This window comes from Hippocampus comes, unplaced genomic scaffold (genome assembly GCF_001891065.2).
Source record: "Hippocampus comes isolate QL1 unplaced genomic scaffold, H_comes_QL1_v1.1 scaffold7, whole genome shotgun sequence".
NCBI lineage: Eukaryota > Metazoa > Chordata > Actinopteri > Syngnathiformes > Syngnathidae > Hippocampus > Hippocampus comes.
This window is the reverse complement of record NW_017842060.1, coordinates 9,279,745-9,293,957: the sequence shown is the minus strand read 5'-3', so window position 1 is coordinate 9,293,957 and position 14,213 is coordinate 9,279,745. Positions and strand designations below refer to the sequence as shown.

The following is a 14,213-nucleotide window of genomic DNA, read 5'->3' as shown; positions in this document are numbered from 1 at the left end:
GCAAAATGGGATTCCATTGCAATTTGGGTAGAAAAAAAAAAGACCTTTAGTTTTGTCGTTGGATTGAAAACTTATTTACTGTGGATGCTTTCTTTTCATCATTATGTGATAAACCAATCAAGGAATGTTTTGAATATTTCTCATTCAAAGACCTAAGCACTGACAAAGAATCAAATTAGATTTCCGGCTCCTATTTTTTTGTTCTCATAGACTTTAGGGGACATACTGTATTTGCATTGTGTCTGAGAATGGTTTTGATATGCTGTGACAGACTTATTTTCTTTGTCATTTTAGCTCAGAAACAGTATCGGGGTAGTCTCACTCAATTTTTGATGGAATCACATTTTCTAGTTCGAGTTTCATTTTATTGTCAATGAATGAAAAAAACAGCAGTGAGGAGAACCATCTAACAAGAGCTTGTGTGTTCCTCTGTCCTACACCAGACAATTTATGTGTGCTGCAATCTATCCAGCCATAAAAGTTATAAAAGAATATTTTGGGGCTGAGATGCAACATATTATAGAAAAACCATTCCCGCATTCCCTGCATGTGCACTTTTATAGAGGCGCGACTTTTTTCTTCAGTGGTCCCGAGTGACTGAAATGTTGCCTCGGTTTAGACAGGAACAGTGCAGCAGCTTTTCCTTGCAGTGTCAAAAGAACTACGAAAGTCACATAAATCAGCCACCCCCTAAAAACTCCCAGAGTGTCATTTGGAGGTCACAGAAGTGACCTCTTGTGCGCATTACAATTTATTTTAAATGCTTCCACGTTTACACTTGGGATGTAGTCTCCATCCACATGCTTATTTCGCATATCGCAAGTCCTTGGCTTTGGCCAAAAATGGCACACAGCGCTCCCACTGTGGTGACGTGTCCCTTTTTGGACTGTTTTCAACTCACTTTTGACAACTTTGATTGATGACGTGGCACAGCAATTGTTAAAACACGTCTGTGTACAAGAAGGTCAAGTTCTAAGTCGTGTGTTTGTTGAAAGTGGACAGCCTTCAGTGTCACGTTTGTACAAACAAACCTGTTGTCAGGCAATAGTGACCTTTTTTGTCGAAGTAGGTCTGATGGTGGCAGTGGAACACTGGTGGCTGAAATGGAAAACAGATTCACCACTTTCGGCGTTACGGTAATCCATCAAACTTTGCTATTTCACTATTCACAAATTCAACTTTTACTATTCAAAATTCACCTCTTCACATTTTCTGTTCTCTGAAATATACCATGATGCCACAAGATGGTGCTAAATCACTTTCAGTTAGGAAAGTTGCTCCTCAGATCCAAATCTTGGGCTGTAGTTTAAACTGTGAGTCATGTTTACCTCCTCCAGCACACCTGACTCAACTGATCGGGATTTTTATCGGACTCTGGCAGAGCTCGCTGATGAGCCGATAATTCGAATCTAGTGTGTTGGAGGAGGGAAACATCTAAACATGCGGGATAGGGGCCCGCGAGGACGGGAGTTGGTGACCCCTGGACGAAACAATTCACAACATCTGTCATAGTGGAGGCAGACGTAAAAGTAACAACGATCTTCAGTCAGTCCCGAGAATTATTCGAGATTAACCGAGAATCGATTGTATCGTAACAGAAGTACTCAGTAGCGATGCAGATTGCGTAAGTCTCAGTGATGGATTTGCGGACTCTTAGTTAATGTTTTTTTTTTTTTTCCTGCAAGTTTTATTTATCGTACATTTCATGTAGACTGCATTGCTTTGTAAGTCAGCCACGGCTGAATTTCATGCTGGTGGCGTAGGATCGATTCTCTCTCAATGACCACAGTTGTGAGTGTCCTATGGTTGATTGGCAACCAATTCACGGTGTCAACAGGCAGAGGCCACATCTCCCCATGACCCTGAAAAGGATAAGTGGTATAAAATGGATGGATGGCATCGTCTGGATGGGTTGATAGACATTGGAGAGCACCGCTTGCCAGAGATCCCTCAATGTACAGTATAATTACACAAGCAGTCACGCTCCAGTAGAACCAGGAAGAACACTGCGGTGATTTACATGGGTAATGTCAAAGAAGAATGTTCCCCATCATGCATGCATCCCTTAGCCTAATGACAAGCCACGGCTCCGTGCAGAGGCTGCAGCGCGGGTTCCTGTGTGTCCTCAAGCTAAACGGTCTTTGTTTCAACTAATCCTGCTTAAGTATCAACAAGCACCATTTGCATATGTCGACTTATTCTTTAGACATTGATGCAAATACCTTTGACTGAAACTCATCTTGTGGCATCAAAGCTAAAAAAAAAAATGTGTGTGTGTGTGTGTGTGTGTGTGTGAGTATATAGCACATTTGCTTATTTCACCATTACCCATGTATGCACCGTTAGTCTGCATGTGCAGGTGCACTCGCGAGGGACCTGTGCATGTGTGCGCTCACATCCACAGCAGCTTTTCCTCACAACGGGGTGATTGACAGAAGCCATTAATGGGATTAAGTCCAAGAGGGCCAGAGCTCCCTCTAGCAGACTTCAAAGTGCAGCAGCAACAGGGGAAAATATACAGACATGCGATTGGGGCATCTGTGCACCTGCTCGCGTGTGCATGCAATCACTTTAGCAAAATAGACATGCATCGTGGGAGGGACGCAAAATGGCACACATCGGTAATCCTGCTACAAACTAAATGGAGATCCGTTTTGCAAAAAATGAAGCCCTTATTGCAGTGGAAACTTGAAATGCCACTAAGATCACACAGATTGGAGTTGAAACTATTGTCTTGCATGATGTCACGCGCATGTCGAGACACTAAATTCTTCTGAGATGTGTTTGGCTGCTGTTCAAATGAGATGGAGGATGTGACAAAGAAGTGTAGTAAAATAACAACCACAGCACTGTACCAACACAGAGTGTACTTGGTCTGCGATGCAAATGATTTCACGTGGGCGGTCGTTTGAAAATGTCCTTTCTGTCCAGTGCAATATGGACTCGAATGAAAAATACACCGGTTGTGGCTTTGAAACTCGGCTTGGGGCCTTCCTTGTGGAGTTTACGTGTGAGGTTAACTGAAGACCCACCCAAAAATATAAATGTAAATGTGAATGGTTGTCATTTTGATGTTGTGATTGACAAGCAGTCAATGTACTCCGATCTCGCACACGTCAGCTGCGATAATCGCCAACTTCCCGAATATGGAAAAGCAGGACAGAAAATCGATGAAGAATTAACCTCCGTGTCACCCTGATGTTGATGCAAATGAGGGATGCCGTGAAGATCGGCCGGGAAAACACTACGTTGCATCCCACAGTGGCTCACAAAGGCGCAATCGCCCCATTACGCCCAATTCTACCGGCGCAAAATACCAAAAGAAAGAAAACTCTACCCGCGCGCACAGTTCGACTGCGCTTTGTACTACATCTGCGCGGCCTAGAACGGAAATAAGGCTCTAAAAGTAGCTTAATGAAGCTTCTGCGCATTCTTACCGAGGGCAATGGGAGCAAACAAGGTTGACAGGAAGAGGAGGCATCTGGTCCACATGACGTTCACTTGGCCCGGAAGTAGAGGAGGATGTCCTTCCTGCTTCTCACAACTTATTAGCACACAGGCCTGAAAAGTAACATACAAAAACGACAGACGTCATTTATTACGTTTATGATCGTGGCCATACTATGCAATGGTGTAAAACTATGTTGAAAGTAACAGAAAGAGGTTACAAAACATACAGCGAAATTTTGAAATTCCACGTTTTAAGGACATTGCTTTCCACATGCTTTCTAATCCCCAGAACACACTTGGGACTAGTAAAAGCCTTTTTAATAATGCATCGTTAAAAAAAACGTACTTCATATTTTTGCACCGAGCTGCACAAACATCCAAACACACGAAACAACCCCTGCCGTTTTCTGTGTTCACACATCAACTCCTAGTTTTCTGCTTCATAATCTAATAATAGTGTGCAATATGTTGAATATCACCAGTGTGTGTGTGTGTGGGGGGGGGGCAGATGTTTAAAAGCATGCAAACGTATGAAAAGCTAATCCTGATATGAAATAGAAGTGTGCTCTATTTACAGGTCTAACATTCACAGTTGTAAACGATGTTTTGAAAGTTTGAAGCACGAATGAGAATACATACATCTCATCCCGAGATACGAGTCTGTCAACCCACCACCACTCCTCCCCAAAAAAGAGAACAAATCGGTGCTGTTCAAAACAAGTGAAAGTATGCTTCATATGGAGAACTGTACCTCAATCTCAATCAGGGCACACTTCAATGAGTGTTTCTAATCAACTCTAAAGTAGGAATCGTATTGATGCATGCGTCTCATTGTGCAACAGTGATAAGCAATTAATGAGAGGAAGGTAGCAGCTTAATTTTTTTTTTTGTACTGCAGCAAACTCAGCAAACCATCAATGCAACATTTTTCTTTGTGCATTTCTGAATGGCCACCTTTTAACCTTATTGATCTCTCATTCCGGGAGACAAATTTCCAGGTTACGTCCAATTAAAATGATATGACCGTTTACGGGAGTGTTTCAACAGTAAAGGCGGTTGAAATACCTAAAAGCCCTCGCGGGGAAGCTGAGGGGGAGCACAGGCAGGCGAATGGAACGGATGGAGCAAAGCAGCAAGTCGGAGCCATGGGAAATATATCATGTGTAACAGAGACTATTGATCAGGGTGACCATACGGTTTGGGACCCAGCAGAGACCGAGAGACAGAGTGCATCTCCATCATGTCATGCTGTGTAGGCAAGTAGCCGCATTGCTTCTGCTGCAACTGTGATGTGAATAGCAGGTTTCTATTTCATAGATTTAAACTGTCAAGCTGACACGCTGACCTTCTGTAAGCACCAGAGACGCGCTGCATATGCATAATGCATCCTCTGGGCAGCCTCAATGACAAAAAAAAAAAGCTTTATGCTGGAGAAAGTACAGAAAGACACGGACACACTTGAGATTGCGGTTCACTGGGAACACTCACACGAGACAGATACGACGCAAGCACTGTGGCCACCTGGGTTTTTTTTATTGACACTGTGCTTTCGAAGGGGTCCAAATAAATCCTAAAAATGGAAAATTCACTCCAAATTATAGTAGTAAATTTGAATTAGCACCTAGCAGCTGGATAAATGCTCAACCTGTTGCAGATTACTCTACAGCCATATAAATCTGGTGGCTATACTGTGTGGGGCTACTATTTAAGGTGCAAGTCAACTTTTAACCTTTAAAAAAATATTACCGTGCTTAGTTTTTTATTGTATCTGATAAACCATTCATGGTAAATTTTGACACATGAAACAATTATTAATTGATCAATGAACGACTGATACGTCTGCCTCACTGGTCATGTTAGTGGGAGCAATTTGAAAATCGACCGCAGTCACAAATGCATTTTCTGATTCACATTTCAAATTGAGAGACTGGGCCACATCGCTATGCACTGAAGGTTTGTGCTCAAAATAGAGTCTCTTAAATATTGATGCAAATCTATAAATGCCCATTCTACAACTTGCCAACAGCTAAAAGGTGCGGAAGGAAGAAAGTATAGCAACCGTTGCCTTGAATGCTCTCAACGGTCGAAAGCAGATGTAACTCCGGAATCGTATGTGTCATAATGTCATGATTGGCGTCTCATCAACTGCGGCTTTATGTGAAATCATCTTGCGCGTGATACACTCAAGGTGATGTTTCTTTTGAGGACCCATTTCGTAATCTTCAACACCTGACAAATCCCTAATGGCACCAACAATAGACAAGCGCTGTATTCCAGACCCGTTTAAACAACTCAACAAGCTGCCCCATTTTGATTGATTGCTCTCTAACTCGCTTGAACATGAGCAATCTGACCAGCTGTCCCTCGGTTAGACACAGGCGGTATTCGCTGACATATGGCCGGACGCCACCAGCCGCAGCCTTCCACTGTTCCATAATTCAAAAGCTATTCTATCACTCCGTATGCTGCTCAGCCACCGTCACCCCCGTCGGTTAATTAACCCTCTCATTTCCACCACGCTCGCGATTTGACATTGCGCGCAGGAGCAGTTGCGTGACAGCCCCAAGCTAATCCGACTTGAAATCATTCAAGTTCGTAACTCGCGAGAGTCACGTTCTTACATCTGCCGGGCTAATTATGTGAAACTTTCATTGTCCGCATTTGATGGTAGATGGCTCAGAGCGTTGATGTGTTTTCATCAATTCTTCATCTTCCGTGTTGATCTTGGTTCACGTATGATGAGGTAAATAGGCAGTCATGGCGCTAATCAGCCGAACATATGCGATGTGTTTACACTGTCTGTCGTAAGGTTTGGCAAACATTGTGTGCGCCATTTGAATCCGCTCTGTGTTAAATTGATACAATAACTGAGATGTACATTACGGACGAGTGCTGCAACATTACCCTTAACTGGTGAGTTATACTTGATGTTGCAAATTAACAACTGAAGTATCAGATTGGGGGGGGGGGGATGGCAGTTTTGGCACTTTCATTTGCTGGCATTTTTGAAGCTACAGTGGGATTGCCAAGGGCAAGCAGAAACATTTGAATACTGTGGAGTTCATATTTGCCTCAAAAACTAATTGTGGAGTTTAATACAATCAGGATGTTTCCTTGCTATCATTCATTCAGACCTCCGAAAATTTTTGATACAAGCACAGCGATTTGCCTTGAGTATGAAATTGGCTCTCCTGCCTTGTTTTGCCTTGATAATCATAGGACTCAATGATGAAATGGTGAAAAATGTGCCTAATGTGTTTAAACAGTTTTTTTTTCTTTTCTGATACCAATTTATATTACTTACATTTGAGAAAAATAGTTTGGGAATTTGCAATATTCAACTAGCGTCTCAGTACAGATTGTGTTCATCTTTGGAGCCCCGCTGCAATTCTGCCTCCGCTCCACACATCTGTTCAATGCATCTTGAAAAGTGAGTCTAAACTGATGAAAACAACGTGTCTGAATTTAACACCCAATCCTCGATAGATTGCATGCTTTGGAGAATTAGTATTTACGTCCTGTTAGATTCTAGCCCTGAATAATAAGTTGTTGCAGGCTGTTGCCAGGGCCACAACACTGACAGGATAGATTGCTACCATCTATGAACTAATTGATGTTGTGCAGATTCTGTGCACCAAGGCGGTCTGACCCTAGCAGCGTGTGTGTGCACACGTGTTCGTGTGCACTATCCCCTAACGAGAGAGTCCTGTCTGTCATAGGACTCCTCATTCAGGGATTCTGTCTTCCACTAATGAATGCTGACCGGACTAGGCTACCTTGTCAACAGATGTCACATAAACACAGGCGTTTGCACACACAGAAACAGTCTGCCATACACATTTACACACATTGCTTATCACGAGAAGACCAGATACCCCCAAGACACACACACACACACACACACACACACACACACACACACACACACACACACACACACACACACACACACACACACATACACTAACTGGCCTTCCCCCTTAGCCTTGAGGCAGAGATTCTCAAATGTGCCCATGCCGTGTTTGCAACCAAGCCTGTATCCATGCCCTGGAATTATATTGTGTGAGCGTGTGTGTGTGTGTGTGTGTGTGTGTGTGTGTGTGTGTGTGTGTGTGTGTGTGTGAGTGTGTGTGTGTGTGTGCGTGCGTGTCTGTGTGTGTGTAAGGGGCTGGCGGGGGAGGTTAAACAAAGATAAAACAAATGCTATCATTTTCTTTTTCATTGTACTTTCCTCATTACAATTAAATCATACTGTGGAATTCAATCGTGAGAGGCAAGCATGCACATAATAAGCAAACCACAAGTTTCAGAACCCACTGCTAAAAACACCTGATGACAAATAGCTTTTTGCAATTCAAGAGCATAAAAGAAAATTACAAAAGCAATATTAATTTTTAATATGTGGAACCTGTATTGCATATTCTGCCTCTGCAAAGGAAATTAAAGGGAAAGTCAACCTCAAAATATTCTTGAGAAAAATATGATCTCTGCAGCCACACTAGTCGAAACACGGCATTCTGATTCATTTTGCGTATGTGGAAAATGAGCTAGGCAATAAAATCCACCAATCTTTGTCCATCTCAGGGGGGCAGCCATTTTTGCCACTTGCTGACCAAAAATGACCTCACAGCTGCTCAGGGCTCAGCTAACCACCAACCATAGCTCAGGTGAGTTCAGAAAACCCAGGAAAAAAAAATCCCATTGCAATAAAATGTATATTTACAAAATATGAATTGAGTGAAAGAAATTAATCGATTGGTTCAATGATTGATATAGTGTCCTTATACCCCAGTGCTACAATTGCATTTCTAAACACATAGTTAAATATTGTTTCTATTTTTCCTAAAAGTTAGTCATTGGTGACCATCAAGCGCTTTCTAAATATTTGAATTGGAGTTCATTTGCATAATTGTCTGTGAGTGTATTTACTTTAGCATCCTAATGCCTTGCACCTCTGCAAGGGGGCGCTTGAAAACAAATGCTTCTTTTATTGCTCTTCCTGCACTTCTCGTCTTTCTTGAGACTCTCGCTCTTTTGTGCTCCATTGGAGTGAAAAGTCTGAGCGGAGCAAAGCTCAGGGGGACGTGCGCTGTGTTCAGTAAAATGGCATGTGTCTGCCAAGCTATGGTAAATTACCTCCAGTTGGCGCGCTAGGGTGGGTTAAACCACCACGGACCCTTCCTGTGTGTGCGTAATGAGGTTGTGTGGGTGACACAGTGTGAGAGGGCAGTGAAGCACATTATCATCAGCACCGGAATGGCAGACAGGCAGAAATTTGATTAGAGTGACTCACACACTCGCACAGGTAGCTAAAAAGACAATTTAGGAAGGGTGGGTGGGTGTTCTTTGCATTGCCTGTAATGGCCTGTAATGAGCGAGACGAGCACTTGCAAACATGCATGCACAGTGAAGTGCATCGGATGGATACTGTGTAAATACACCGCACAGTTGAACCACCGTGAGCAGTTTTGAATGGAGACCCCCCCCCCCCCCTGCCCTTCCATTGCAATTGCCCTCTGCTGATGAAGCGGAAGATAATGATTAACAGCGAGGGGGGCCCTGAGAGTGACTGGAGGCTTGCACAGACATCACCACCTGTCAGCTACCGATGACGTGGATGTCTTGACGTGACAGCGTCAACATTTATCCATATCATTGTTGCATGTGACGTCTGTTTTCAGAGAAACGCCCCCTCAAAGAAAATTAAAATTGTAATTAATAAGGAGTCATATTTTTTTTTTTTTGTTTTTCTCCTGGCGAGGTTGAAGCTCTAACAAACTACCTGGAAACTGTTATTTAGTGGTGGGTGAAGTAAATTCAATGCTCATATCGTAAACTATGATAACACTGGTCAACGGTAAGTTTTTTTAAGCAGAGACGGCTTTATGTTTCCCTTAACATATTGTTGACGCTGATTTAAAAATGTGATTTTTTTCGAGCACAGCAAGTTTTCGAGATTTTTTTTATGTTCAACCGAAAAAGCATACGCAACACAGATTTTTCCTTGCATTGTAACTTATTTTTGCTGAGCCCAACCATTATATTATAAATATTACTTAATTCAAATTGCTAAAATTGCTGCATATAATAATAATAATTATTATTATTATTAATATTATTATTATTATTATTATTAATATTAATATTATTGTTATTATTATTAAAATCATGCTGGTTGTGCATATGTCCATGATCAGCAAAATCCGACAACATCAGGCTTAAATTCATCGGGCAGAAGCGATCTCCCTGTATTACATTTGCAGATAACCTTAACTTTTCATCCACATTCTGAGTCAATCGCATAGTATCTGATTTTGTTTACTGTTTTTTATATTCCTCTGCCTTGATGCTTTGCCGAATTGAACCCCAAGAAATCTAAAATGACAAAATTGTGTCACCTGAACTGCGTTGTGTCAATCCAGCCTCAAAATAAATGTATTATCTCATGATGGGTAAAAATTTGACAATCCAGTCGCTAAAGGTTTTGGATGGCAGTTTGAATATTACCATTTTCATAGATTCTTCCCCACCTCCTCCCAACTCCATTATGTCAACAAATTCGATGTGAACCAGTATCACTGAAGATAATTGGTTGTATACCTTGGCCTGATGCAGCTTCTGTGGCTACACCCACGTGTTGATTTCTACGTTGCAATACAGCACACGCACACATGATTAGATGGGTGAGGGGGCTGCCTCAGTGTAGGAATGTGCGCTATTGTCACGGTGCCCTGAAGACAAGTGGCCTGGTTGGCAATTTATACCATACAGTGTGCGTTGTAAATCTTTTGTGTGTTGCTTCCCAGCAAAGAAGTGCAGAATGCAGGGAGTGTGTAGCCTTAGAGCAATAGGTCACCCCTACATCAGTCTGACATGCTATGGTCCATTTAAAGTCCTCTGAGGCATTGTCTGGCTCGTCAAATGTGGCCTGGTATTTATTTTGTAATTCTATTTGCTTGATCCTTGTTTTAATTGTCTTTTTATTTGAAGTTGAAGCGCGTTTTAATTATTATTATGATGAAAATAGCTTCAGACATTTTTGATCTGTCATAATTGACTGTGATAGAGAAGGCACATTTGTGGCTTCCTGCTAATAGCAAGAAAAAAATATATTTATATTTATAACGTATGAATGCCAAGAGATGAGAATTTATTTGAAGCTACTGACAGGATTCAAATGTTTGTTTGTTTGTTTGTTTTTTTTTTTAAATTATATTTACATTTGCCTTTTACCACCCTTAATGTCACTGCAACATCCACTGCAGCGGATGTGTGGAGATAAGCAATCGTAATAATTTTCTCCTGAAAATCAAACAGAACTAAAAAATGAACATGTAAATACCAAAGAAGTAACACAATTCAAAATGCTGTCATATAAATGCTGCACAAGTAGTTGACTGCAGAGAAAAACCACAAAGATGCACACTAAATATTTGTCCTTTCTGGTGAAGCATTTGTATACGAAAGGTGGCGCGAGGTCATTTAAAGATTTGAAAACAAATAATAGGATATTAAAAAGAACTCTAAAATGTATTGGGAGCCAGGGAAGGAATGCCAGAGTAGGAGTTATCTGCTCACTCTTACGAGTGCCAGTCAAGAGGTGAGCAGCAGCATTCTGGACCAACTGGAGACACTTAATGGAGGATTGGCTGACTCCAAAGTAACGTGCATTACAGTAATCCAGCCAGGATGTGACGAACGCATGAATTACTGTTTCAAAGTGCTCATGAGAAAGGAGAGGTTTTACTTCAGCCAGCTGCCTCAGATGAAAGAACCTGGATTTAAAAACGGTCAAAACTGCGAGGTTTTTAAATGGTTTCAGGGATCATAAAATTGTTCCAAAACAAACAATAAATATAAAAAAAAAGCCAACTTTTACTAGACCTTCTACAAGAATGTGCTTTGGGGATGTATATGATATCCTATCTTTAACTAGATCAGTAGTCATTAATTTATTTGTGTCTTTATATCTGGCAACAGGATCTCTCAGCAATCAGAACCAATTAGGAGGAAATGAGAATTCCTAGTTAAAGATACACCCCTTTAAAAATTATTTTCTCCCTCCGGAATACTTCAAAGCTCAGGGCTCAGCACACCCTCCTTTGCCTCCATGTTAGACATTCTATGCCCGTCAATAAATTGCTTCTGGGAGAGTTTCGGCTTTGACCGGACCACTGCCGTTTCCGCATGACTGCCCCCAACCGCTCCAAGGATGCGCCCAGAAAGCCAATGCGCCCAAAACCACCCTGAAAATCCACCGCCGACGACCTCGTCTATATGCTCCGGCGTTTGGATCCCTCACTGCCTGGCGGCGAGACACTACATTCTGATCCAATGTGAACTTTCTAATGCTCCCGTCTAATCAACTGCACGCGCCCTCCTTCCCTCATGAGACTAGACGGCATGGAAGGAGGGAGCAAGGAGGATAAGGGACCGAGATAAAGAATATGAGAGCTGGAGAGAGAGAAAGAGAGAGAAAGCGAGATGAAGGAGATACAGAGGTCGAGAAGGAAATAGGCTGAGGAAAATTGAGATGGAAGTGTGGGATAAAACAGTGACAGAGGGATGGAGGCTGATAGGATGGATGCAGTTGGTGGGAGAGGGAGTGCCAGAAACGATCTGAATCAACCAAATGCCATTCTGTACCCTCCCATAATTGGACACATATTTACAAGGTAACACCTTAAGAGCAGGCCGCATTTGCTCAATTCACTCAGTCACTTTGCGCTACAACGATAATATTGAGTGTCAGATGGCAAAAATAAGACCACCGGTAAGTAAATCAATCCACATTGAACCTGTCTTTTTAAGGACAGCTTTATTGATTCTGCTGTTGTAACTGATCTCATTCGATGTGGCAAATCTATATCAAATGGCGGAAATGTTACATATCAAGAAACATTTGGTATTTGTGTTTTTTAATGAAATAAGAAATATCCCCAACATTGTTTTTCGTGCTTTTTAGAAGAGTCATGAAGAATTCAATTTTAGCCTGTTTTTCACAATGCTATACTCAACATTATTTATAGAGCAATTTAAAAACAACCGTCATTGCAGTGTTGCACACTGTGTAAAAATCAGACATACAAAAATAAAGATGGCATGAACAAAACATTAATAACACTAAAATAATAAACACCATAAAACACTAAAACAATGATGAATTCCTTGCCCAGCCAAAGTCGAGCGCAAAGCGCATTCTGACCGTGCTAATGGTTGCCGTTTGCGCCGTTGTGGGAGGGAACGCAGCCGACTCCTGGCCAATCAAGGCAACTCCACTCATTCCCTTTAAATTCAGCGCAGAGAGCCAAGCAGTCTACATACGTAGCATGTAGATGCAGGCGATTGGCGTGCTCAAAGTACATTTAAAAGGAACTGCAAGCTCTCCACTTGCGGATCATGTTAAGTTGGCTGCTGGGGATGAGCTCGTCAAGACCGCCTTCCACCCCCATTCGTGCATTGGTCTGTGTAATGTTGATATTCGTTGCTATTTTAATGATAGTACACTAGTTGAGTCATATAGATTAGTTTATGTAAAAAGCAAGCCAACGTTGACCTAATACTTTTTATTTATACTGGCGCTAATAGTGAGCACTAAAGATTCTCTTAAAGTCTATAGTACTTGAAAAATATCCCAGTGAAAACACATATATTTTAAGATTATCATTATGAATGTGTGGAAAGGGAGCTCATTTTAGCAGTTCAAATCAGTTTCAGATAATAGTATTTCAATGAAGTATTAGACTGGAGATTATTCACTACTTAATTGTTGGGTTTGTCATTTCTGATTTTCAGATAAGTGCTCTAAAATGTTTCTGTGTTGGGACTGACATGTCATCAAGATGTACTTTCCCTTTGAGAAGATGGGAAAATCCCTCCATTGCTCGTGTAAAAATAAGTTTGTTCAATTCCTCTTCAGTTGCCACAAACAGTCATCCACATAGTCCTTCGTTCGCGTTAGGGGAGAGTTAATGGTTTACAAAACTGCCTCTGATACAATCAATTATGTCAACTTGAGACGCAGTGATGTTGATTCCACTGCCACAGCCATTGGTTTCTTCTCTTTGATTCATCTGTATTCTTTGTCACACACTCGCTCGCTCCTCTCTCTCCCTCTGTCGCTGGGCTCCGAACCCAGTCCTGTCACAGTGTATCCATCAAAGGCCTGCCTTACAGCCACAGGCGCGCCGAAACAAAGTTCGTGCGAGTGTGTGTGTGCGTGCGTGCGTGCGTGCGTGCGTGCGTGTGTGTGTGTGTGTGTGGGAGAAAGTTGTCCTGTACAGTCGGGAGAACAGCCACCTCAGCAGTGAGTGATGTCGCACTGAAGTGGAGGCAGACAAACAGGCAGGAAATGACGCGTGTGGCCTAGATTTAAACCCCCAGCAAAAGCCAAGACCTCGGTCATCTTGTTCTGCCCATTTAGCATTTGTGTTGCCGCCCTTATTTCCATTCATTTTATTTCATAATTATGATCCTTCTGAAGAGCTGGGAATTGACAAGATTGCAAAACGAAGCAATAAAATGAACGATATTTAAATGTGGAAAATGGTGTTTACCAATAAGAGAGTGCAAATGAGGTCAAGCTGAATAGAAAATGGAAGGTTGGAATGGGGAAAGGTTAGTCTTTATTAATGTTGTAGTATTATTTTCCCTAAGCTTGGTGATCTGCAACTCTGTTAAGTTTTTCAAATAAGTTCAATGGACCAAAATGATGAGGGAACAAGTGGAAAAAAAGCTATAATTAAATGGCTGTATTATTACAC

General features: G+C 41.8%; 1 protein-coding gene across 10 annotated transcripts in view; it reads right to left on the bottom strand.

Moving 5' to 3' along the window:
* The window catches only part of adgrl3.1 (adhesion G protein-coupled receptor L3.1), a 153,809-nt gene that overhangs the window by 105,419 nt on the left and 34,177 nt on the right, over positions 1-14,213 (bottom strand). For all 10 annotated transcript variants that reach the window (XM_019862336.1, XM_019862333.1, XM_019862335.1 and 7 more), the window contains one exon: positions 3,438-3,561. In XM_019862336.1, the coding sequence (XP_019717895.1) occupies positions 3,438-3,492 (55 nt within the window). In that variant the 5' untranslated portion in view covers positions 3,493-3,561. The remainder of the gene's footprint in view (positions 1-3,437; positions 3,562-14,213) is intronic.